Source organism: Trichoplax adhaerens, genomic scaffold (assembly GCF_000150275.1).
Source record: "Trichoplax adhaerens TRIADscaffold_3 genomic scaffold, whole genome shotgun sequence".
Classification (NCBI taxonomy): domain Eukaryota; kingdom Metazoa; phylum Placozoa; class Uniplacotomia; order Trichoplacea; family Trichoplacidae; genus Trichoplax; species Trichoplax adhaerens.
In genome coordinates this window covers 1,066,023-1,093,354 of record NW_002060945.1, presented here as the reverse complement: position 1 = coordinate 1,093,354, position 27,332 = coordinate 1,066,023, and the positions used below count along the sequence as shown (strand labels likewise).

The window sequence follows — 27,332 nt, the reverse complement described above, 5'->3', positions numbered from 1 at the left end:
GTACCGTACTGTACGGTACCATGACTGCGCACCAAATCGAAGGCTGCACTTGGCAATCAACCTGGCAATCAATGGCGGCAATTTCAACTCGATTAAGCCTGAAACTAAAACAAGAAAGGAAGAGGAAATATGAAGAATCTGAAAGTAATAAATCAGTTGTGGTCATTGACTTGACAGAGGAAGATTTACCTGCAGATCCTTCACCTGCTCAAGCATCGGTTGTAAGTCGTGTACAGGCTAAAATTAGCAAGTATTTTGATAAACATCAAAATCATCAGCTGACTGATGGTGCAGTGGTATCTGCCAATAGGAAAGGTAAAGCTGTAAATCGATCTACTAACATTCAAGGCAAAGATGACAAAACAAAAGCGATTTTGAAAGAGAATAAGTTAAAACATAACGATCAGGATAATGGAGCTAATTGTGAGAGTAGCCAAGCATGCTTGCAGAAGGATAACACACAGCGATTCGATTATCAGGAGTTAGCAAAAGACAAATGTCATACTTCTACTGATCTTATGGTGACGAGATCATCGAGAATGGAGAATTTATCACTTATGGAATGTACAAGTCCGTCATCAACAATTGATTCGAGGAGATCTATTAGTGCTAAAAGCAAAATTACTCGTCGCGTTACTAACGCTAAAGGTAAAGATGATAGGACTAAAGCAACATATAAGGGTAAACACAGTAATCATGACGATATGGCTAATAAAACCCTGTTGCAAGACAGCACAACATCCTTAGAGGAGGATAAAACGCAACAGTTAGATTGCCAGGTATTAGTACAAGACGATCATCATACTTCTACTAGCTCTATCGTGATAACACCGCCTACGAATGAGATTACATCAACTATACAGAACACAAGTCCATCGTTAACAGTCGATTCAAGTAGATCTGTTATTACTAAAGATAAAGCTAACCATAAGGGTGTTGACATTAAAGGTAGAGGTGGTAGAACTAATACGATTCGGGAAGAGAATATGAAGCCTAAGGTAAAATATAGTAATCAAAGCGATATGTCTAACAGTAGCCCTCGTCAAAATAACCAGGTATGCTTGGAGGAGAATAAAATACAACAATCAGATTGTCAGGTATTAGCACAAGACGAATGTCATACTTCAACTAATCCTACTGTAATAAAGCCATCTACAAATGAGATTGCATCCTCTATACAGAGTGCAAGCCCGTCAACGGCTGTAGTAATTGCAAGTCAGGAGAAAATCGATGTAGGGCCGCAATCAATGGTAAAAGTAGAAAAATCGGAAGAACTTACACCTGTTTCAGCACCAGCTGGTATTCCACAAAACGATGATCAAACCCATCAAACGTCTCAAAAAGAGCCTTACCTGCCGTATTACTTAAGTAACTTTAACATTATAATCCAGACAGTACGAAACTGTAAAGACGATGTTTGCCTTTTTAATGATGAAGATTTAGTTGCTGTAGACAGCTTTTACAATTTATCGGGTATTTTCAAATAGCAATTTAAATAAAATTTATAAGAACTTTGCTCAATCACGAATTTAGTCCATCCCTTTGTTACTAACAAGCACGTACATGTCTTGTCCTTCAATTGATTTATAGTTTCTGCTCAAAAGTTATACGTGCGTTTATTTTTACGCGTATACACTTGGTTCCAATGCAGTAAGTTGAAATATCCCGACATCAGGGAAGATCTTAGTAGTGACATCGAGCAATTGAGGAATGCTGGTTTAGTGGAAGATGGTATGTAAAATAAATTTTATAATGATGATTTGTAGTACGTGCATACAAACTATTTTACCTACTATAAATTTTTAATGGATTCATTTTGCTATTTTATGGACTAATTAACATAAAAATAAGCTTTGTTATTATACTATCAGTCTGTTAGCTTTAAACTAGATATGCGTTATCAATACAAAATTAAACATTAAAGGGTATAGAATTAGTGCACAGAATTTATGATCTTAAACAAAAATTGCATCAACCGTTCTTGCGTAGGTACTAATTCTAAGGAATTCGTTAGTCTGTAGCAATAAAATTTGATATTTAATGATTTTCTTGCAATTAGACGACTCCTTGACCGATATGGAAGATATCTTAAATTTATTACCTGGCCCAGAAGTAAAAAAGTTAGCTAAAATGTACCATGTTAAGTCTGGATCGAAAAATAATATTATTGAGGCTTTAAAAAAGCTTGGTCGTCAACAAAGGGGTGTATATGGACAACAAGTGGAAGGAGTATCAGGAATCACACGGAGTGTTATAAAACGGTAATGCTTCTACCAGTGCATTCCTATTTTAGGTATAATCCTGCATTGCAACTGAATACATGAGTTATTAACATTTCCATTTTGTAATGGTAGAGCGAAATCGGTTTTGGGATTGTGCATCCGATTACAGAAGCATCCTCGATGTGTTTTTAATCGTATGTCGTTATTGTTTGCTCTTACGTCGGCGACATATGACGATGACTTAGCTAATGGAGGACATGCTCAAATGTAAGTAATTTAAATAAGGTAGTACGTAATACTGATATGGGTCAATAGTATCAGTATTAATTTTATGGTCTTTTGTCAACATTATAGGGCGCAACTGATGATGGTAAATTTTGGTAGGCTTGTATACCCTGAATATGAAATATATCGACCTACGCCAGTATTTACATGCCGTGAAGATTTTATCACGTAAGGGACCTGCGAGTCAATATCATTCATAATATCGATTATTAAGTCTTTCTGTATATTTTCTAAAGATGTCTTGTATTTTCATTAGATATGATAGCAAGCTACAAGAGTACTATGATATTAATGAAGCATTTGCTAGAGGAGATGTCGATACGGCGTTACAGTTGTATCATGATGTTTATGATGATTGCAAGTCTATTATCAATGACTTGCTCAATGATGAGAATTTTATTGGGAGGCAGCTGCCAAGTTATCTTATGCAATACACCCCTGGATGGGTTTGCTGCCAGATTTTATCGTCGGGTATTGGATTATTAGAAAAAAAACGAATGTACAAGGAAGCTTCCATGGAATTGCAATATTTGTTACAACAGAAAGTATTCTGTAACGTACGACGTGGAAAATGGTGGGATCGATTAGCTCTAATTCTAGAACAACATTTGAAGCAGCCAGAACTTGTATGTAATGCAGCAGATTCGTTAGATTTCATATTTATAATAAACCTTGTAACGGAATAGTAGTTAAATCTTTTCACAAATTTTTGCTCTGAATCCTTTTATCTCAGAGCCTTAATGCCGTCAAAGAAGCTCTTGTAGATCCATGTATTGGAGGAGGACGTAAACTAGCTCTTCAACAACGTGGAATTAGACTTTGTAATTCACCAAGTAATAAGAAACTTCATATATATAGACAAGACATTCCTCAAATCAACTTGAAAGATGCGAATCATGTGCGATTTATATATTATCAGTAAAATGCATTACTTATCTTGAAATGTGGCCATTAACTTATCCTACCAATGTTTACCATAATAATTAAATTCTGTTCTCTCACTTTCCAGATTACAATAACTGGTCGTCTTTACCCGGCAGTAGGGTCTGGTTATAAATCCGTATTTATTCGCCCTGGTGAAGATTGCAGCTTTCTTTGTTCCGTTGAGGAATTGGCTTTATACCATTACTTAGATAATGAAGGATTTACAGATGGTTTGCATGCAGAGGGTGCGACATTATCAACGCTATACACGTTGCTCATGTGGGATATTTTATTTACTCCAGGCGTGCCAGATGTTTTTCGACATCCATTTCAGGTATTTGTGGGAACTGCTAGAATTCACGTATGATTAATATTAATATTAAAGAGGTAGTTGTGATATAATAAATACCAGTTTATAATCATTTATAGAGTGCTCCTTTGGATTTGATGCATGGAGGATTTTATTCGAACCGTAAGGATATAATTGAAGAAAAGCTACGACTAATAAGAGAAAGTGATGATCAGGTAAGATAGCTCGATAGGATTATAAATATTGATTAACGAAAATTGAAAGCGCATTCACTGTTAATAATTATTTATAGGGTATTGAGGACATGATTAAGAGTACTTGGACAAGATATGAAGGCAGAATATGTGTAGGCATTAACTGGGAACGATTTCCCAATGGTTTACCCCAAGTTCAGGTGAATATAAACACATAATAGTAATATTAACTTCAGTAACATTGCCATAATTTAGTTAATATTGTAAACCGATAGTAAGTAAATACTACTATTCGTAGAGTTTAGCGTTATGTTTTGGTGGTGAAATTTTGGCGGATCTATGTGAGCGTTTTTCTAAGAGCTTTGCAGCAGGTGGCCTTCCAGATTTAGTTTTATGGAATAAAGAGACGAAAAAAGTTAAAGTAAGTACTTTTACTTTTTAGGCACTTTCAATGGGGTGATAGTCACGTTACTATTTTCGTGATTAGTTTGCGGAAGTAAAAGGGCCGAACGATCGTCTTTCAACCAAGCAAATACTCTGGATTGATAGAATTGTTAACTGGGGAATTGATGTTGATGTTTGCCATGTGAAAGGTACTATAAATTGCAAAATCTCTACTACCAGTTATATTAGAATCACTAGCTAATGAATTTTTTATTGCTTATATATTCTAGCCATTGGATCGAAAGCATTGTAAATTACTTTGGTTACTATATACAAAATAATTTGGTTACTATACACGAAATTTAGTCGCATTTTAATAATGAGACTCTTGTATATATATTTTGATTTGCATACTGTTGAATATCGTTTATACAGTGTATAACATTATAATAATTTCAGTAATAGATGGTTAAGTACTCGGATTCATTATACTATTAAATGTATATGTTAGTTATTGCTAGTTACATTAAGAATTATAAAGTTACTAATGTGATATAACGTCATGTAGTTCGTATCGCCGTGAAACTATAAAGCCATTATCATCTTGAGTAACAGTGCAATTAATGCGAAATTTCATCGAGTTGCATGATTTCACCATATGTCGACAAAGATCAGCAATTACCTCTGCATACTAAAAGTGTATAAGATTATGTAATTAAAAGGCGTTACATAAGCAAAATTATAACTTTTTAATCTTTACATAGTAAGGTACGAAGTTTATATTATTTAACCGCAAATACGATTGTATACTCGTACATCATAATATAAAATTACTATAGCCATACCGTTATATTTGATTCCGGATGAAGCCGTTTGGTTAAGGAATTTGCTGGGACATTCAAGAATAACTAAATTTTCGGAATAAAATTATTATAAAGATAGGATAAATTTATATAACATACACTGATGTAATGGTACTAAACGCGATTGAACTCTTTTGTTATAAAGAAATGATTTTACATTTTTTACCTTGACGATTGCTTCATTTGATGCCGTTATACTAACATCTTGTTGGCCGTCTGTTAAGACTATAGTTATCGGCCTAGATATATGGATCAAACAAAGAATTACGTATATTATGATTACAATAAATCTCTAGGACAATTATTAAATAAAAATATAAAAATTAAATATACAATGCACTACTGATATTACTTTTAAATGTATGCTAATGCAGTATTGGATATAGTTTATGAAGAGATAATTGTTAAAACGCAAATCAATAATTTAGTGCAAGTTAGCGTTACCGGTAGCACCGAGTTATGGTTGCAGGGATAAAGGCTATAAATATAATGATTATTATAGAAACATTTAATATTACAGGAGTAGCTTAATATATTATTAATAAATTAGTTTATTGTATACCCTGCTCTTCACGGATACATTGCGTACATTGTTTATATACTTCATTCTTATCCTAAAGAAAGTATATTTGAAATTGGCAGTAATGTAATACATCGCCTTGATAATTATAATTTAATTAAAAAAGATTATCCCTCCTGAAGCATTACTTGTGGTAGCATTTTCGAGCATAGTGAACATCCCACGTAAGTGAAGTTTGCCATTTGCTTACTCTAATGACGAGTTTAGTATGGATTAGGAGGGGAAACGAGAAATAGTTGCAGATTAATTTATTAATCTATAAGTGCGTATACCAAGTCTTCATACGAAGCTTTTGTTTCGAGTGAAATATTACGATATCTTCCACTTTTATTTTGAAACCTGCGATATTAATTCACAATAAAGTTAGGTTATAGCGAACATATATAGAATACAACGTAAGCTAGTACTCATATTTATTTAAATAATGACAATATTATTACCTGAGTAGTTTGATATTAGCAGATAAAATAATGACAGCTGCATCATAAAATAAACGGATAGATGGAATGAATGCATGTAGTCATGTAGAATTTGATATATTATCATAAAAAAATTTCTCAAAAAAATAGCAAGCGTAATAAATTAACATATATCAATGTTTTATTGTACATTGTAGTGATATTGATAACATTTGTTTAATGCTCTGTAATTCCAGCCCGTAATTATCACATTTCTAAAACAGATATTAAAGAAATAAATTAGACTGGTAATAGTAAATTTGTAATATGGTCAACGAAACATACTCGATTAATATCTACTGCTTCGGAAGACTTATCATCTAATAAAGATTTTTCAGATATTGGAGTTGTATTAAGTACGTAGTTATCTAGTTAAGGGATACATAAGATGGTAAGAATGGTAATATAATCAACAGCAGTTTAAAACCTCCAGTTCATATGATCATACGCAAAATTGTATCCTAAAGTAATAGTCTACGGAGGGTTTACCTGTAACCTCATCATAGTGAACATGTAGAAAGGACCACTTCCAAACTCGATTGATATTAGCTCTTAATTCTGAGAACCATCTAGCCTGTCTGCCCCAACTGCAATACAGTTATATATGAAGTGATATATTTATATTCACCATAAACATTTCTTAAGATCGTTCACTTACAGTTGTAGTTTAATTTTTTGTACAGATGATTCCGCTAATGCTAAAATAGAGAATGAAAATATGAGCGAAATTAAAATTTGAACTGTTATTACTATTTTCAACTTACTAGCAACCATTTTTGGGAGGCGCTTAGTTTCATACTGATAGGTAACATTTCCAACTAGAGTGCATTATTAATACAAGATAAAACAACTGGTAAGAAAGAGCGAGTTAATTTTTACATTACGTGTAGAAATAGTGCTTTTATTTATTTACTAGTATAGCATTTGATCGATAGCAACTTGGCCTTGAAATGAACTACAACGTCCTGAGTTAAGCTCTTGTAAGTAACAAATTGAACCTCTCCTTGAATATCAAAACATCAGGTAGACGATATTACTAGAATTACTAGATGAAACACATATATAGCTATAGTGACGAGGGTGAATTACCTTTGCTTTGTACTTGCAAGGTTGATTGATCATTTGTATTATATATATGTGGCAAGTAATTCGATGCCCATGTGTAAACATCATCCATGGTTTTTGATGGAATATAATGTCTAACTAAGTATTGGAAAAAGGAATTTACGATATATATGAGGATTTGTATTAAAAATGGTTTGTACTATCCTGAAGAGCACTGATATTTTAGCTTATAATATTTATATTAGAGAAATTGATAGCTAACCTCTTTTACCAGTTATATCTCTACATTTATGAAGGTTAACTACCCAGGAAGAATGAATACTTTGAGCAAAATATTTTCCACGCCACTCGTCGACTTCTAAATCTAGGGGTTGAAGTATTACATCAAGTGAGGATATGTAAAAGATATCCGTATTAATTGCAAGTATAGACGACTGTTATTTTTTTCTCGTATTTATAATCACAAAAGGTTCGAAAAAAATAGATTTTGACATAAAGTTTTTATTATCCATCTACGATATGAAATATGATCCTAAACCTGCAAGTAATAGAATATCTCCGAGGCTTATCCTTTCAAGCCATGCAGTATTTTGTCTCCAGAGTGTAATCTAAGTGTAGAAAGAAGCCTAGGAAGTTTGAATCTTAGCAGTCATAGTTATTATAATTGCTATATTGCATTAACGGCATTATTTTTTCACCTTAAAATAACTCTGAGTTGGGTCACCAACTAGCATAGATCCAATTAAAATCATCTGTCCTGCCTAAAATTAGCATTTTATTTATGTAGCTAATACATTAACTGTAAAAGCAAGCTTGGTGTATTGCTTAAACTTACATTTTTGCCTGATTTAGTTTGAATTTCGTGAGCTGGATTCACTAAAATTTGACAATTAAAGGATTGCAAATAAGGTATTTATTAAAGTAATTTGTTTTTATACTAGAAAGAAGAAAGTTTCATGTTACTTGAGGTTAATTACATTAATTGTTCAATCACCTTGAAGTGCTACTACCAGTAAATTGACTAATTGAGACTTTTGGGTACAATTGGCAATCTTGGAAATCTGCAGGAGAAATTTAGATAGATTTAGAAGTGATATAGGAAGTATATAAATAATCGTTGTCTTTTGTTACTATATGAAAGAAGCACACCCTAATAGTAATACCGTATAACATATACTATAAAGATATACATGGGTTGATAATATACAATACTGCACGATTGAATATAAGGTAAAGTAATAGTGTGAAATTGAATAATACATTCTAAGATTTTATTACAATTTTTAACTTGATGTAGTAGTTACTACTTCAAATCAACATTTACAGTATTGTGCTAGTGTTACATTCTTGCTTTTAATTTGATTAAAATTTCATACCTTGAAATTAGGTAAAAGTTCTTGCGAATCTTGATTTCTTGTCGGTTGGTGAAGCTTATCTATCACCAAAACATATGAATACATGCGCGTGAGCTATCAGTTATATACTGCAATGCTTGAAGATACTTCTTAGATAGTGAAACTGCATGAAGAATTGCGAGCTTAGTTAATTAGATTGATATTTATTTTGTACATCTTGTGGGCAAGAACTTGTTTGTAATATGATCCATCTGACTTGTAGATAGAAATACATTACAAAGGAGGCTATCGGATTGCTATGTATAGCATTTTGGTAGAGTAGATTGATAATGGTAGTATGTGTACGCGTATACTGCAGAGTAAGCAAAATGTGACTATGCAAATCTCGTTTTATCATTGTATGATGAAGCAATGGCCTGGATCGTATTTGATAGATGAAAATAGACAACTGTAGCTGTCCTGATGCAGCGTACGTGTGTACCTCTAGAATTACCTGATGAGGTCTCTGCAGCTTGATCACTAGCGATCGGATTTTCTGTTTTGTTTGCCAATAGCTGATTTTCATTACAATGATCATCTGATGAGATACTATCGCAAGTCTTGACACTATCACAACTACTATAAGTGCTACTGGTAAACTCTTCTATTTCGCAACTATCTGGTATTGAGTTGAAATTGTCGATGGGAAGGCTGTCATTCCAGCTAGTATGGTAGTCGAAATCGTGACTATTACTATCACTACATAGGATCTGATCGGTATCTTGAAAGCCAGATTGACTACTAATACCAGGCATTATCGCTTGGCTATCTCTCATCAATCGATCAAATTCCTTTTGTAAATTGCTGCCATGATCTATAACAGTATTAATATATTCAAATGTAGACGGGCCACTATTATTGCTGCTTCGATCTTTATCATCATGTTGACAAGCACTCGTCGATGGTTGCATTGGTTTGCACGGATGGCGATATAATTTCCTTCTCCATTGAATGCTCGCTGGATTTAACTTTCTCTTTTTACTTTGGTGGTCAGTCTGATGGGATAAATGCTTATTATTAATCGATGGAGGGTTACAGAAGATGAGAATAGTTGGTATTTCCTCCATCAATCGTTGTTTACAACAGGTAATCCTGACGATGGGACATCTTCAGCTCCACCTTGTGCACTACTGTACTGTACAATGTCAGTAGAAAAGGCTCAATTATAGGATACGGTATAACACATGTACTGTGTTATCGAACAGTATAGTATTATACATCCTGCTAGTGAGTGGCTATATGGAGTTACTAGAAGTACTCTAACAGGCAACATCCTCCATACTGTACTATACTATGAATATCTGGAGTGAAAATAGATAACTGCCATCCTTAGTCTAGAAGACACTCATACCATCTGCCTATCTTTTGCAATCTTGATGCTAGTGCAATTTACCTACTTGGCAAAGTAATATTTCCGAGGAAATAAGTAACACAAGACGTAAAGTAGAATTTATTCAGGATGAATTCGGGACACAAGAAAAAAGGTAACATAAGCTGTTTGTATCCATTTTTACAGTGGTTATTAGCATAGCATGTGCATGTAATTTTGAGTTCGGACTCTGCAACAGATCGTAGAGCTATGGATTGAAGTTCTGCACTATATCGAGTAACAAAGTAGCTGTTTTTATACCTCTGTGGGATACGTAGTATTCACTATAAGATTTAACGATGATAAACATGAAACATCATAGGCCAGAAATATAAAAATACTCGGGCTTTTAATCCGACATTACATGATACATCACGAAAGACCAAGCAGATTATGGAGACACAGATACAGGGTGTTTGCAGTCGTTGCAAAGACGTCATCGAATGGAAAATTCGATATAAGAAATATAAACCCTTAACTCAACCGGGTAAATGGTAAGCGATCGTAAAATATCATGCCATAATGTAATTGATCTTTAAAGTAAAGACAGCGTAATTTTACCTTACTCAATTTGCGTTACAAATCACTGTTAGTTAATTGAAACTTCTATCATTCGGTGGCTAGCCTGTAGGCTTTCTAATGATTGGATGTTTAACAAGTGACAAGATATTTAGCTACTGTATTTGTATTGTATATGGAATGACTAACTCTAACCAATTTACTGGTTGATAGTGTTAAATGCTTGGAACGAAACATAATGCAAAGTTATTATGTAATTTGTTCTAATTGCTCAACTACACACGGTTATTGTGCCAAATGTGGCAAGAAATTTGAAAATATGGATAAGTAAGTTTACTGAATGAAAATGATACTGCACTAGTGTACTTAGAAAATGACTAATATTAATTATAAGAATTTCGTAGTTTATAATCTCTGCTATATAAGAACTGATGTAATGTTTATCGCAATGGTGCCCGCAGACCTCTCCTAACCAAATCACAGCAACAGTCTGAAGACGCTGCTTTTGAAAGAGAATTGAACGAATTATCAGAACGAAAACGAAGTAAAGTGTTATTGATTTTAATCGATATTAGAGGTTACTTATTAAGTTCTATGTTATTGTAGGAGCATTGTTAAGACATATGACGAAAAAAACAGAAAAGCCTGATGATGATGATGATACTAATACAAGTAATACGGAAGAACATCATACGAATTATGACGACGATAGCGACTAAATAATATAAAGGATGAAAATCGAAATACCTATAGGAATGAAACAGAGCAGTAATAAATATTCTTGGTCCTATCACCTTACCAGATTTAGGTAATTTAAGAGAAAAAAACGTCACTTTACAAAGGCTTGCAAACTCTTATCATACATATACGTATATACAGTATTTTGTATATAGAATGATTAGAATTGTCTAATCCTGTTTTAAAGTATTCCTTGATGTATGTAAAGCTTGAATGTAATTACCACAACCTGCGTGCACTTAAGCATGTCGAGATTGTCATTTTTAGGAAACATTGTCATTTGTATAAAGGGTTTATTTAATTCGTATACTGAAATTATCATCAATTGCAGCAGTGTAGAAGTATTGTAATAATGCTGATTTACAAGTTTGAAATTTTTAGTAATAAACATTTTTACAGAACTTTAGTTCCAACGCTATGAAATTTTTGTAATGCATAGACTATTAGCATGGCTTTGCGTATGATTTGGTTTCTACTATACAGTGGAAGATAGTGAATGGATGTCAATAAAATTTGGTAAAATCAAATTCCTGAATAGTAACTGTAATATATTTTGTAACGTTAACGTATATAAGAGTATTACCGGAATCCGTCAAATAACCATCATGGATTAGTATAGTTATTGAGGACAAGGCCGAGTCACGTCTGAAGTATTATTGTAAAATAATATTCTAGAAGTATAAGACTATAAGAACATAATCCGTCAGTAAAGCTACGGGAGTTTGTAATATTATAACAACGTAATCCGTCAGCGTAGCGACGCAAGACCGAGTCACGTTTAAAGTATTATTGTAAAATAATATTCTAGAAGTATAATATTATAAGAACATAGTTCGTCAGCAAAGCGATGGGAGTTTGGAATATCATAATAACGTAATCCGTCAGCATAGTGACTGGAGTTTGTACTAGTATTAATGAATCTGTATACTGTATACGTAATAAGTATAAATTTACGAATACAGTCTAGTGCACGTCTAGTCAATATCGGAAACCCAATATAGTAGCAAGTACTAGCTGTAAACGCATGAAAGTATTGTACTCGCTAGTCACTAAATATTGTAAATAAATATACAGTATAATTAATTAATCTGTATATATACGTAATAAATATAAATTTACGAATAGAGTCTAGTGCACGTACAGTACAGTCAATATCGGAAACTTAATATAGTAGCAAGTACTAGCTATAAACGCGTGAAAGTATTGTACTCGCTAGTCACTATATATTGTAAATAATTATATATATAGTTAATTAATCTGTATATATTGTACGTAATAAGTATAAATTTACGAACATACTGTACGTACTGTATACTGGGTGTATAGTACAGTCATTATCGGAAATCTAATGTAGTAGCAAATACTGTCTATAAACGCGTAAAAGTACTGCATTGTACTCGCTAGTCACTACTTACCGAAATGATACATTTATACTGGATTATTGGTCAAAGTCTGTAAGTGGACCCACTTAAGGCCTACATTAAGAACTAGTGCTGTATGTCATCATCTAGGATAATTTACTAACTGCGTTAACTAGTTTGATTCCCATTAAATTATACATACTCATATAATTAATTCACGTTCATGCTTGTTATATCGGATTTGTTCTATCTAATGTACCGGAAAGTATTCGTATATTGATAAAGAAAACGCTACAGTGTGTATAGCAATGACAATCATCTATATCGATTGTTTTGGCTGTCTCAATTACTAGCAAGCAATTTTTAATTCAGCCTATTACTCATTGTGCTTGTCATAGTATTAGTAGAGTACAAGATAGCATTACAAGATAGCATTTGTGATACACCAGCCAAATTTAATCAATCACAAATACAACACACGATAGCACATGAAATACTGCCTATTTGGACTCATTGCCCATCGAAGGAACCCATATCAGCAACTAAGAAAGAGAATGTATCTATAAACCGAAAAGCCAGATTACCAGGGTTGGAAGAACTACTCGTGTACCTTTGAAATTTCTAGATTTAAGACTAACCTGATAACTCGCGTTTTGCCTACTAAAATAATGATTTAATTGTTATACGAGTGATTGCGTTAGCACACACAACCTGTAACTGCACAGCTTGTTCGATAAAGAGGGGGATGTCGTAGTATTAGTAGAGTGACTTCGTAATTATAGATGCGCACGTATTTGAACATCATATGCATGTAGAACCTTTTAGAATACTCAGTCTATGTATATTATAATAACTACTAATAAGTTCTAGAATATTCCATGATAGACTATATATGAGTGTTGCTGTCATACTGTATTAATTGGCACTTATAAGTCTTAATAAAGTTCTATTCTTTGCTAATACGCTGTCTCTACAATTGCTCGAGAACTTATTACAGTGCTAATAATACTGTACAATGTACGAATGTAATATTGCTTTGCCAATTTGAATAAGGAAAGATGACACGAAGAACGAAACTTTGATAATGATAATTATAATTTACAGTTAGTTAAGATTGAAGCTAAGTTTATTAACAATAGATATGCTGTATAGGGTTTTATTTTAATGGTATTGAGTAGTCCATATTAGCACTAGGTAGCTAAAAAATTGAGTAAGTTGACGGTTCCATGGAGGCCATTTTTCAACGCCACCACCCAAACCACCGCTGTTGTCCCTGCGATGATGATCACGTGACGCGACCACTTGATGGTTGCAATTTGTCATACGATAACTTCACTTATGGTATCCAACTGTGTAGTCCAGTACTGGATAATTTATAGGGAGGGGGAAAAAAATAAATCAATAAATTAGCATAGACTACTAGAAGAAACCCTTCTGCTAGTCCATGATATCGGTAAATAATATAATGATTAATTCTCTCGATGCTATGAAAGAGAATCACTTGGTGTTACGGTATGGATTGACATTTAACTGTTTACAGTTTATTGTTTCAAAGAACTCTCAATGTCATATAATAACTAGTGTCGTGAATTTTACAGTACTGTACTGTAGAGTATGTACTGTACACTGTACAGTACAGTACAGTATGTCTAAGATATTTCAGCCGATAAATTTTAAATTTTAACAAGCAAAATCAAGGAATCCCTTTATTCTGCACAAATTATACATCAATCGATTGATGTATTATTTGTTCACTTTCCGAAATTTATTTGTTTTTGGATGTTAAAATTTATCGGCTGAAATATCTTAGACATACTGTACAGTACTGGAAGTATTGAAAAAGAACCTCCGGCCTCAAGCATAGAAGGCAAGAAAAAAAGAAACAAACTACAGTACTGTACCTCGATGGCCGCATAGTATCCAGTACTGTATGGCAATGTAAAGTACAGTACTGTATATCGCAGAGAACTGTCACGATAATAAGATAACTGTCACAATAATAAGAAAGACATGATACAGACTTTGGATAGAAATTCTCAAAGTACTGTACAAATAACAGAAAATTCTTGTACAATATCGCAGAGAACTGTCACAATAAGAAGAAAGACATGATACAGACTTTTGGATAGAAATTCTCAAAGTACAAATAAAAGCAAATTGTTGTACAGTACAATGTACTGTACAACTCAGACTTGGGAACTGCGGCCCGCGAGAAAAAAAGTTATTTACGGACCAATTACGCTACTGTTTTCGCGTCGCGGTTGTTTGTTCCTTATTCTGTACTTGGACGAGATCAAAATCATGAAAATCTTAGCTCGAATTTCGAATGATACTTACGTTATTCCTTGTAAAGAGGGCAATCAAAAGATCGATTGGCTAATTTCTGAAATAGTGAAACGCCATATGAGTAAAGCGGATAGAACTGTTAGTCCTTCAGATTTCACTTTACACGTTTGTACACAAGTGCGATTACGTAACGTAAAGGGGGCAATATTATACGAAAACGATCACGTTGCGGATGTTTTAGTGGATGATGAAGAAGTGATCTTAGGTAAGTTTACGATTCATTTTGTATCTTACTACTTTGGAATAGCTAGAAATAGCATGTAAAATTGCAAGTGCTTGACGCGTTACTGTAAATAAAAAATGACATCTTCAATACACTCTTATCATGGGCCAATTTTAATACGGTTAACACTGGCATTGCGATGTCACCATACTGTAAAACAGTTATCAGCAGTTTCAAGTCAGAACTTGTTTCACTGTTTTAATCGAATTGTCTTTCGTTTCCTTATGAAAAAACATGAATTAATTATAGAAAGTGATATAAGGTATATATACAGTACATGATACACTCTTATTTAATCAACCTGTTCTATACTGCATATCTGAAAAAAAAGTCGATGAAGCAATCTACCACTATAAATTCAAATATTTCAAAGTCTTATTTTCAGACTGTAATGCAGTACAATGATCACTAGATTGAAACATACCCTAGGGAAATGACAGGATTTAATGGCCACTCTGTTAAGCTAAAGGTTAAAATTCTACGAAATCACAATGCTACATGTAGGCCTACACTGTGACTTTATGTTTCGAATTGGGTCACTCGTGAATCGATATTTTATATTCGGCCTGATAAAGGTCGAAAAAATGTTTCTGTCATAACTTCAATTTTATAGCACATTAGTTATAAAGTTTTAGGTGGTATAGTACTAGAAGTGTACTGTAGGATCGGGCATGCAGCTCATCTTTTGTTTGTTTATGATTGTCTTACTCGTTGATGATTAACGATCATGATCGTGTCTTGCTGTGTCGCTGTTAGACTTACATCTCGTAACGTTATGATATACGTTAGGCAAGGTGTACGGTAGACAGAAGTATCCTAGGATTTTCGAGATTCCTAAATACAGTACTGTAGGCATGGACACACTTCCGGCTACAGAATAGTTTACCGATAGACATAATAGCCGTGCCGTGCCTAGAATAAGGGATACTTCCAATGACTAAACAAATACGGTACAAAATAGTCAAAGACAGCCGTTGATCTAAGTACAGTATATAAATACTCGTATAAACTTATCGTAACGTGCTGTACAGCCGTGCTTCGCTGCTATTAGACTAAAAAGAGTAAACTAATTTAATAATGGCACTCCCTCCACATATGTTAAGAAAATCTGTATCACAGAAATCAAATTGAATTGCATCATCAGTAAGCAGTTAGCTGGATGCTGGTAGACTTGCACGCTTATGCACCTCGGTATCACATTAGTAGTGGACTATCCGTTATCAATATGGGTGGTATTAATTCTTGTAATTTTTTCACAACTATGTCATGATTGATGTTCAGTTATAGACTGTACAGACTGTACTTTGGTCTTTTTAATCTAGGCTGTAAATGTAACACATTCTAATTTGCTGTCATACTGCCACGCTTTCTGTTTTATGTGATATATCTTACACGATCAGTACATCAGTAAACAAGAGCAGCATTGCTACTGCATTCGTTGCATAGTTGGTACAAAGTTTGTCCGGCAGCGACGTTCAATTTGGACGCGCGGGCAAAACTGGCCTTAAAGTATTAACGGACAAACCATCACCATCCATTTATACGAAGCTTGTAAACCATATAATTAATTCAAATCACACAAATTAAAAAGTACTATAGTCTTTGTTTTAGCAGTCTTTTGAGCAACCATAGTTATGTAGGTGACATTACCATGGACCACTCGAAATTTCAAGGTCAAAATTCCTAGTAGTTCATGGCTGTACCCTCCGTAATAACAGTATTGACTGTGCTGTAGATCTTTGACGAAGAGATTGGATCACCGTTCTGAATCCTAATCGTGTTTTAGAAAGCGCCACATACAGCACAATACAGTATTTTATTTTATTTATTTATTTTATTACTGCTGTCAAGAAAATTGAATAGTACTAGGCATTGTTGTTGGTGACACCGCCTTCTTCTAGATTGCAGATTACAAATCATATGAGGGAAATTGACCAATAACATGACTGTATTGACATGTGGCGCGCCTCCAGGATAGGTGTGTTGATTATAATAACAATAACGGGGACTTTTAACTCACTGTACAGTACAGGACACTTTTTGAATGATCCTGAGTACTACAGTATTTTACAGTACAGTACAGTGTGTATCAAAGTATTTTGTCACTTTGAAAAGCATCAACCAGTGATCTTAATAAGCAAATACTGATTAAGAGTTGTTACATTCCTGAGCATTTATCAACCTAATATATCATTCTATTATAGCTTTACTGTCTTTTTAAAGAAAGACTAGTGCAAACTCCCGTCGCTTTGCTGACGGTTTACGATAATGTGCTCATTTAACAGATAGTATTACCATTTGATAGACCTATCAGAGATCGGTTTTCATCGCAAAAACTAACTAACTATATATACACTTAGGTCTCTTATGGTAGTAAGTTAACCACTAAGTCAAGAGCTATCCGTACATATTAAAATGATGCATTTACGAACAATTTTGTACAAATTGATGCAAAAATTGTCATATCGAGTGTACATTGTACAGTATACAGTACTGTAGGATCACGTTGTACAGGACACAATACTTACACTAACTGTACTGTACGCTGTTTCATTTCTAACATCAGCCAATAAGAGTGTTAGGAGTTGGTATCAAAGTGATGGAGTCAGAAATGACAGTGAGAACTTAGTCAATGGAAAATGTCTATACTAAGCTGGAAATAGTGTGAGAATAAAATGTCATACTGAAAAATCTCAATGGTGCTAGTGAATACAGTAGACTTCGATATCTTTTACGCATACATAGAATGACGTTTGTGATGGATCTTGAGGTTGACTAGTGATACTTTTCATAAAATCCAGCTCGCGCTTTGCTACTAGTGAATTGACTTTATGGAAGGTTAATACTGTACACACATTAGCAGAGTAATTGAATGATCGTGTGAAGTAATGCCGAAGAGGTCTTAAGACTTTCCTTTTTATAAGATTCTAGCTGTAATAGCAACGGATCGTTTTGGAACTTAGCAGCGTTGTACGATACAGATACTGAAGTTGACTCAATTCCTAGACACGGCACAGACAAGCATTTTGATAACATAACATGTTGATAATTTGTAATCTATGATTATTAGCACTTATCTATTACAATTATAATTATCAGACATGACATTACGCTGCAGTTCGGACTTAGTGTATTAGTCTAGCGATACACATATTTTAATAATTATTCGCGACAAGATTAACGGATGTGACTGATTCAGTGTTTCCATCATCAATTTTTCTTGACATGATGAGGCTAATACGTATTATAAGCACATATTAAAAGCAAGGAATCTACAGTAGTTTAGGTCAATCTTTTACCAAATTTTGATCGAGAGAGTCTGATAAACTACTGCTGGTTATTTAAAATTAAAATAGATAGATTAACTAAACAATAAAGCTCGAGCGTTAAGGGACAAATTTTCTAGCAGCAATAGGTTAAAGAGCAAAAGACACGATGAATCTTTGCTTTTGCTATAAATAAATTTATCTGCAAAGCGAAAGCTTTCCGCCACCACAACCAGATCTTCTTCTAGTTTTCCATGGGAATTATCACTTTTTCACCCTCCATTTTTTACTCGTAAAGTACAAAGATAAAAGAAACTATCTTTTTTTCGTCTATGCTGTTGTTGTACCGGATAGTTTTATTCATCAGTGCGCAACGGTAGTTGATAATATTCCTAGGATAAATTTCTTGGCTTAATGTGATATCAGCTCCTTTGTCTTGATGGCATCATGCAGTAAAAAATATGCGTGTAATTTATTTCTCCTAATATTTTAGAACGCAGCCATGAAAAAGCTCTGTCAAGAGAAATGAAGCACATTATTAGAAATATGTAAGTTAAATAATTTAGATTGTTACTGTTTTCTACATTGATCATAAATTGATAATAAACATTGGTTAATAAATCTATTGGCAATGCTACCACTTTTATGGATTTCGGCAACTTTTGTAAAGTCCTAATGACAAAGTAAGTCATATTATTATTTACTCATATATTAAGCAAACTGTATGCAATTTTCTTCACTACTGATTGGTATTGATTTCTTAAATTAATACTAATTCTAACAAAGAAGATAAATGTTGAAGTTGATGGATGCAGTTTGACCATCGATGATCTTGTGCTCCTTGGTAGTGGACAAGCGAAGCTTGTCGTAAGTAGAATTTAGTTTGCTCAGCAGTTAATAGCAATTATGCTCTATTACTTCTTTGGGCACTTTAACTATAGCTATTGATGACAAGTCTTTAATCAATCAAGCATAACCAAACGTGCAATGTTTAGAACGCAATGTCTATAATTTTATTCTATAATAGGTCTCTAATTTAGCGCTACAAGGAATATCAAAAGCTAGGGAATTCTTAGATGAGATTGTTAGATCAAAGAAAGGTAGCTATTTATCAGGATTGACACCACCGTACACTACGCATAAAGATTTATCAATTTATTACCGTTGAACTTCGTGTACTGTATCATTTATAGAGCTATAGTAGAGTGCTCATAATTCGTCATAATCTAAGTTGCAATCTATTATAGCTACTCATTAAGCTTAACAACAGATTAAAAAAATAATTTACTACCTTTGATATCAATTATACTTTAGTTAATTTCTTGATTTAATACACTTGCAGTTACTTACGGTGTAAATACGGGATTTGGAAAATTTGCTAGGACCATCATCAGTGATAAAAATCTGATGTAAGATATCAAATTATGTTATGCCGTAGTCTGTTTAAATGAAATTTGATTAGCTGCATATTGTGACTTTCCATAACATGTAACGCCGAAATAAAATAGTACTAGTAACCGTTGCTATTTCTGTTCAAATATGTAGTGAATTACAAGAAAATCTCATCAGGTCTCATGCTGCAGGTAATTTTTAATTTATCTAAGCACTAACTTTGTATATTTATGGTATTGTAAAATAATCTGATGACAAATGATTCTACAGTAAATTGATCTTTTGTAATGACGACAGGTGTCGGTAGAGCCCTATCAATTGAACAGACCAGAATGCTATTTGCTTTACGTATCAATATTTTGTCAAAAGGTTACAGGTACTTCTTGCCGTATTAGATAGTATGATTATAAATCTTTAGAAATGATTCTTTATTTTTGTAGTTAATGCTATTCCAAGAAAATAATTCATATCGTAATAACGGTGTACTATAATTTATGTATTTATTCTGCCTACATGCGTACGAATATATGTACAGTATATTGCAACTCTTAAATTTAGTAAATTTTCATACTAATTAGCGGAATCAGCGCGGAAAATGTCTTACGAATGGTAGATATTTTTAATGGTATGTTATTTTTAAGATATTTAACCTTGATATCTTATCGAATTTATCGCTACAAAATAACATTCGTGTGCATATTTTTAAAATGATCTAAAAAATTTTTTACTTGACCAAAATTGTTTTAGCTGGCTGTATGCCTCTAGTGCCAGAACAAGGAACAGTTGGTGCTAGTGGTGATTTAGCTCCGCTTTCACATCTCGCATTAGGATTGCTTGGTGAAGGTAAAATGTGGAGCGCTCAAACAGGATGGGCAAATTCCTCAGAGGTTAGTTAGTTTAAATAATTTAACACCACTGGATAATCATTGAAACTGAAGGCAGTCGAATTCCCTTAATCCGTTACCTAATCTAGATGACCATTTCAGTACATGAAGGTTTACTCAGTGCAGTTGTGGTACATGTTTGCTGGTTATGATAGTTTGTCTAATTTGCAATGTATTCCTCTTGTCCCTTTCCAGATTATACTCGCTTAGAGATACCTTACACACTCGGTATTTCGCATGCAGTAGACAGATTATGTTATTATTCGTGTTATCGAAATTTTTAGTTATAATACTCGCAATGTTTTAAAAGTTTAGTGAAATTAGTGAGTTATTTTAGTATCCACGTTGCGGTATTTAAGACATGTTCTTACATACAGAGCTAATCCACACAATCAATAACCTCCTCTGACTATTGACCTGTGGTAGCATTAAGCGAATTTTGACTGCAAATGGAGATCTAAGATGGTCCTACGACAGTTTTGAATTAATTATACATATCGATATTAGCTCTGCCATAAATTTTTAATATTAAATATATTTTTTTAGGTCCTAAAATTTCATGGTCTTAAGACGGTCAATCTCGGACCTAAAGAGGTAAATCTTGTTAGACTTTGTTGGATGTATGGATGTAATGTTATACAATTTATTAATGATTGGCTTTTGGAGATGAATATCGAGAATATATATGTACAATGAAAATTATTTTATCTTTATAGGGATTGGCATTGATCAACGGCACTCAATTAATAACTTCTGTTGGATGTACTGGTAAATTTTTATACTCTATTTATGCTTTACCATGATTACTTGACATAATGCTTGAACTATTTCGCTAGTGTGATGTCGTTCTCATACTTTTATAATATTATGACATTTACGATTTGTAAATGTTACCGTTAAAAATATACTTAAATTTATTCCATATTGATTTTTATGTTGTTATTAGCTGTTTACCGTGCCCAAAGGATTGCTCGTCAAGCAGATATTGTAGCTGCCCTCACTTTAGAAAGCCTGAAAGGAATTGTTAAAGCTTTTGATCCCAAGCTGCACGCTGTTCGGCTCCATAAAGGTCAAAATGAAGTTGCGGCTAGATTAAGGGCCGTCTTACGTTCTTCTATGTACCCATCTGGATTAACAAGTGAGTAAATTGTAGTCTAAATTATTAAATTATAATGTTAGGAATATAAACGTAACAATTGAAGATATTAGAGGGAGTGCATTGTAATGTTAATCAATTCTACTAGCGTTTAAGTCTTAAAATGATTAATGCAACTACAGGCGATGAAAATGATTACGCGCGTGTTCAAGACTGTTATTCCCTACGGTGTATACCGCAAGTACATGGGGTTGTTCATGATACGATAAAATTTGTTAGCGAAACAATAACAAACGAAATGAATAGTGCCACTGATAACCCTGTATCCTTAAAATCTTGAAATTAATTTATTCTGTACGGACTTTTTTGATGTTCATCGCTGAGTTATAAATGATAAAACCCGTTGTAGAATTTAGAAATTGAGCGGATAAAATTCCTGAGCATTTATATCGTAGATTGTTTTTTGGAAAAATCGAGAAATAATATCTGGAGGAAATTTTCACGGGGAATATCCTGCAAAGGTAAATTGTACTATATAATTGATATACACGTATTCATTGATAGTAGGAACATAGTATTTAGGATCATTTCTAGATTTACATGGAACTTTGAATTTATGATTCTGCGTCCTCTGTTGTTATTCTGAAATTGCTATGCCAGTAATTGTTCATACTTATTATAACGTTAGATGTTAGACTATCTTGCAATTGGCGTTCACGAACTTGCAAATATTAGCGAACGAAGAATTGAGAGGATGCTAAATCCTGGTAAGCTACGTCATTGCTAGCAACAACGTCGTGCGTACATTTCGCAACAGCCAACTACTCTAAACATCAGTTATTAATTAGATTGACTATCAAGACTATCGTCTAAACTAAAAATCTCATGATATTAAATATTAACTAGCGGTGTACTATTACTTTTTCCCATGTGTTATCTATTATAGGACTGAACGATCTTCCTGCTTTTCTTGTTAAAGAGGGCGGCCTAAATTCCGGTATTACGCGTAAAATTGCTGTATGATTTGTTCTCCTTTTAGCTGACTATTAACATGTTATGTATATGAGTATAATATTATATTTTATTTCAGGTTTTATGATTGCTCACTGTACTGCAGCCGCGTTAGGTAATACTTTAATGGATCATGTCGCTCCGTTGATATATGTACTAGCAATACAGAACGTAATTCATAGTTGCTACATTTTTTTACTTTATTTGGGTGTTGATTATATTTGGTTATTATATGTGATAATAGAGTAAAATTTTCAAAGACTACTTTCAATAGCTGCTAACTTGTATTACTTGTCTTTTCAGTTTCGGAAAATAAAGTTCTAACCCATCCTTCGTCCGTTGATTCCATTTCAACTTCTGCTGCCCAAGAAGACCATGTATCAATGGGAGGTTTTGCTGCTAGGAAAGCATTACAGGTAGTTGAGCACGTTGAACAGGTTGTTGCTATTGAATTGCTCGCTGCTTGTCAAGCAATCGATTTACAACGCCCTCTCAAGACAACAGAACCTTTAGAAAAAGTACATGCTTTGGTGCGCAGTGTAGTCAAGTGAGTTATAAAATGAAAAGTAGCAAATCTACTTATAATAAACGAATGAAAGTTACGATGATTACGCCAATTTTAATATTTTTTAGGTCTTGGGACAAGGATAGATATATTTCTCCTGATATAGAAGCCGCTACGAGGTTGCTTAAAGAAAATAAGGTAAATACCTTCGCGCTAACTTTCGCATTCAATTTCGTTATTAATAAGCATTTTAATCATTGAGGAAATAAATGCTACGAGTTAGTATTGTAGTATAAATTTAACGGTTATTGCTCGCTGTGAGTAAATGAGTCCTTGTGTTGGTAATGTTTAGGTCTGGGAGGCTGTAGAACCTTATGTGGAAAAATACAATTCTGCAGTAGAGCCATAAGTGCCTTCGAGCCAGTCTGTGCTTAATTTCTTGAAATTAATTCGCCGATGAATATCGTAATTTTATTGAGGAAAAAACTTTATTTATACCCTTACTAAAAATAATTGATTTCTTATGTTGGTAATTTTTGATTTGATATCCAGTAAATTTACGGTATTGCATGATATCTGTTAGCTTAAATGATCCACTGTAATTGACAGCCATTGCATATGCAAGAAAATGTTTAATGTGAAATGAAATGTATGACAGAAGCGGTATATAGTATTCTTAATTACGGTGTAAGATTATAATATATACTAGAATCTAAATACGGTATTAATTGATTCCTGTCGAAAGTTTTTAAGAATTCTTGTGCTTGCATTTTTAGAGGAAATTTAATTTTAGAATGCTGTTTACACTGGACCAGTATCTCTTAATAAAATTAATTAATTGTATGAGTAAAATATCGAGTCTGACCATTTTCGTTCAGTTATTGTGAATTAAAGCTTTCAAGAAAAGGGTCACTTTTGTCACTCTATCGGACTTTAAAGACATAGTAAATATATTGTGCATTAACCTTAATATGAAAATCAGGTACAGCATAATGAATCTATTGCTAATTCTATTCTATCTTTCTCTTTCCTTTAGTACAGTAGTCCCAGCTACTTTCACGAACGATTATATCTGCTTGATGTACACTTGTACAGTATACAACAGTACTTAGCGGGATACTATAGTGTAGAATTCGTTAATTATGCCCCCAGTCTGGACTACAGTATTAAATCTACTACTAATTTCTACATTTATCATTCTTTTCTTTAGTAATTTAGTATAAATTTTCCCTTTACGTTTCCTTTAGTCGGTTACTTATATTCGTGATTTCTGATTTTGGTATCAGTCACCAGTAAAATTACTTTATTGTATGGTCGGTCGCAGTAAGCGGAAATTACACCTGTGCCACTTTCTTACTATACGATGCAAGTAAACGAAACACTATTGTGATACTCCTGTCTATTGGCTTAAATAAACCACTATAATTGAGGGAGTTTACATGTGCAATAATGTTTAATGTGAAACGAAATGTATGAAAAAGGTATGATGTATAGCATTATTAATTACGGTGTAAGATTATGATGTATTAGAATCTGAATATGATGTTAATTGATTCATGTTGAAAGCTTTAAGAATTCTTGTGTTTGCATTATTAAGAGGAAATTAATTTTAAGATGCAGTTTACATTAGACTAGTATCTCGTAATAAAATTTAAGTAGCTGATGAGTAGGATATCAAATCTGACAATGTTAGCTATCTGTTATTGTGAATCAAAGCCTTACAAGTAAAGGTCATTTTCGTTACTCTTTCAGATTTAAAGACAAAAAATGCATTGTGTAATTAATGTTAACATGAAAATTCGGAACAGTATACTATGCAGCGCTATAGTAGAATAGAGTTGGTTTACGAAGTTATGCCATGGATCCAATCATTTATAATACTACACTACAATATTTGCTATTGCTATATATCGTGAATTCAACTTATTACTGAGTTAGGATTGATTAAGCATCAATGTAGATATTATTTCATGCAAAAGCATGCTTATCGAGATGGACTTGGTCATTTTTAAATTAGTAGTCATGTGCCATTCATACCATTACTAATATCATAATCACAACTACGTACTGTATATATGTTCTTAATACGCGTATATCCAACTTTATGGTAGCAAAAAATGAAAAGGTGTTCCATGACAAATCAGTATTGTATTTATAAATTAATTCATCAACATGAACGTTTTGCTTCTAATGAGATATACTAAATTACATTTATTAATGAAGTCAATAATATTTAGAAGGATAAGGTTCTATCAGTATTGCATTTACAAGAACTGCCCTAGTTACCATTGATTGTGATTCTAAGAACTCAGGTATTATTCCATATATTGCAATCCTTGTCCCTGTCTCCAGACGTCGCACTAGACTACTGTACACATAATATTACCGGACTTGACTGAGTTAGCGTCTGTGGTCAATTTACGGAGCCGCTAACTGATGGACGAGATAGCAAGAACTCTATGATATCCGCTGGGAGTTAGCAGGGATACTTTCCAGCGCGGTTGTGAAATATTTCAATTTTATCCAATTAGCCTGCCTTTATCATTAAATTTGCTACGACAGCTATTTCACTCACTTAATCAATCCAATATCTGTTAGGCATTAAACCAATATGGCCCTGTTACAAATTGAAGTTTGCAACGATATCAAAATAACAAATCTGCACCTATTGTACACTTCCTGGCATCTGTCTCTATGCTACTCTAAATACTGTGCTGATTATCCCTATCTCAGAAGATATACTCATGGTTGACATATGTCTCTAATCAGATTAAACTATAAGATCCAAATTTATTGAAATATCAACGAATTTATAGTTTAGCTACAAAACACCAAGCTAACATTACTGATGAATAAAATCGTAGATAAAATTGCTATCAGCAAATTTTAAGATAAGTTATCTAGTGATAACTATCTTATAGTTCTATGACAAGCCTATTCACTACATTTTTATAAGTGATGATAATAATATGATTAAATATGAGATCATTTCTTTTAAAGAATAATAAAATAAAAGGTTCTTCCACTTAGCACCGGTTTATATGTTTCGCTACTGATAGTCCTAGAACGCTGGATTTTGGAGCTCGCATCTTATGTAGATCGAAGATATAATTAACTCTTGTCTTGTACAAGCAAAAGCTAAAGATGCTAAATCTCTCTACGACCGGGCTTGATATGCACCCAAACGTTTCTTTGGAATGATTACTTGATCAAATATTGCGTGATCACTAATAACAGTTGATACACATAGCTTAATAGTGTGACAACGACACCGAGAAAAAACATACAAGTATATTCTAGAACTGACATCATTATTTCATTTACTTGTCTATTCATTTTCAGTTTATTTAAAGTATTGTAAACTTGACTAAAAGAAGAAAATCTTAAGTGTTATGTATTTACCAGTAGTTGCAATAGTGCTTGTAAAGGATAGCATAGTATGATAGTACGACAGTCTATATATATAAATTGTAGTCATCGACTTGTATAGCGTTGGGAACCGAAAAGATATAGATCACAAATTCTTGTCATAGAACCAATTACAAACTATACCGTCGGAATATGCTTATTGTAATGATAACGATCAAATGTAAAATAAGTGTAGGAGAAAAATTGTCCGAAATATCTGAATAGTGATGGGTTAGTGTTGTATCACTTTTTTTCTGTTCTATATTCTTATTCTAAACTTGCCATGCTAGTCTTCAGATAGGATAGTGAAAAAATTTCCTTACGGTGCTAGCTTGATTTAAATTAAGTGTACCTATTAATAGGTTGTAGCGCGTCATCTTTTCAGACTAAGGTTCTATTTTAAATTACGTAAATTAGTTGATCATTGAGAAATTATGGCAACGACTGCGTCTGTTATTTTATTGGATGGAGTGAAATTGAAGGTCTTTTTGTAATATTTTTTTCCAGGGTATGCAGATGATCGCGTCTAAATACG

General features: G+C 33.3%; 4 protein-coding genes across 4 annotated transcripts; 3 read left to right on the top strand and 1 right to left on the bottom strand.

Annotated features, from left to right (window-relative positions):
* Window positions 1-20: 20 nt before the first annotated feature.
* Window positions 21-4,632, top strand: TRIADDRAFT_54130 (uncharacterized protein; the record flags this gene model as incomplete). Its single annotated transcript, XM_002110786.1, has 13 exons — window positions 21-1,473; window positions 1,591-1,731; window positions 2,060-2,261; window positions 2,355-2,489; window positions 2,577-2,675; window positions 2,764-3,133; window positions 3,241-3,405; window positions 3,517-3,765; window positions 3,861-3,956; window positions 4,034-4,135; window positions 4,234-4,356; window positions 4,423-4,528; window positions 4,610-4,632. The coding sequence occupies 13 exons, from the start codon at window positions 21-23 to the stop codon at window positions 4,630-4,632; spliced, it is 3,264 nt and encodes a 1,087-aa protein (XP_002110822.1).
* Window positions 4,633-5,152: 520 nt separating this feature from the next.
* On the bottom strand, window positions 5,153-9,746 carry TRIADDRAFT_54129 (uncharacterized protein; the record flags this gene model as incomplete). The annotated part of the gene is made up of 19 exons (XM_002110251.1): window positions 5,153-5,227; window positions 5,349-5,421; window positions 5,627-5,660; window positions 5,745-5,796; window positions 6,035-6,101; window positions 6,203-6,239; window positions 6,372-6,435; window positions 6,506-6,588; window positions 6,710-6,807; window positions 6,879-6,918; window positions 6,985-7,038; window positions 7,310-7,423; window positions 7,548-7,649; window positions 7,824-7,893; window positions 7,984-8,046; window positions 8,121-8,161; window positions 8,280-8,346; window positions 8,662-8,720; window positions 9,134-9,746. 19 exons carry the CDS (start codon window positions 9,744-9,746, stop codon window positions 5,153-5,155), a joined length of 1,806 nt encoding a protein of 601 aa, XP_002110287.1.
* Window positions 9,747-10,372: 626 nt separating this feature from the next.
* On the top strand, window positions 10,373-10,898 carry TRIADDRAFT_23218 (uncharacterized protein; the record flags this gene model as incomplete). The annotated part of the gene is made up of 2 exons (XM_002110785.1): window positions 10,373-10,542; window positions 10,781-10,898. Coding segments are annotated over 2 exons (288 nt in total), but the record flags the coding sequence as incomplete, so codon positions are not given.
* Window positions 10,899-19,296: 8,398 nt separating this feature from the next.
* Window positions 19,297-23,798, top strand: TRIADDRAFT_22772 (uncharacterized protein; the record flags this gene model as incomplete). Its single annotated transcript, XM_002110784.1, has 18 exons — window positions 19,297-19,368; window positions 19,529-19,601; window positions 19,844-19,910; window positions 20,047-20,084; window positions 20,191-20,269; window positions 20,472-20,518; window positions 20,641-20,780; window positions 21,324-21,371; window positions 21,494-21,545; window positions 21,724-21,915; window positions 22,056-22,195; window positions 22,329-22,394; window positions 22,562-22,640; window positions 22,820-22,870; window positions 22,964-22,999; window positions 23,188-23,431; window positions 23,518-23,587; window positions 23,742-23,798. Coding segments are annotated over 18 exons (1,551 nt in total), but the record flags the coding sequence as incomplete, so codon positions are not given.
* Window positions 23,799-27,332: the final 3,534 nt, after the last annotated feature.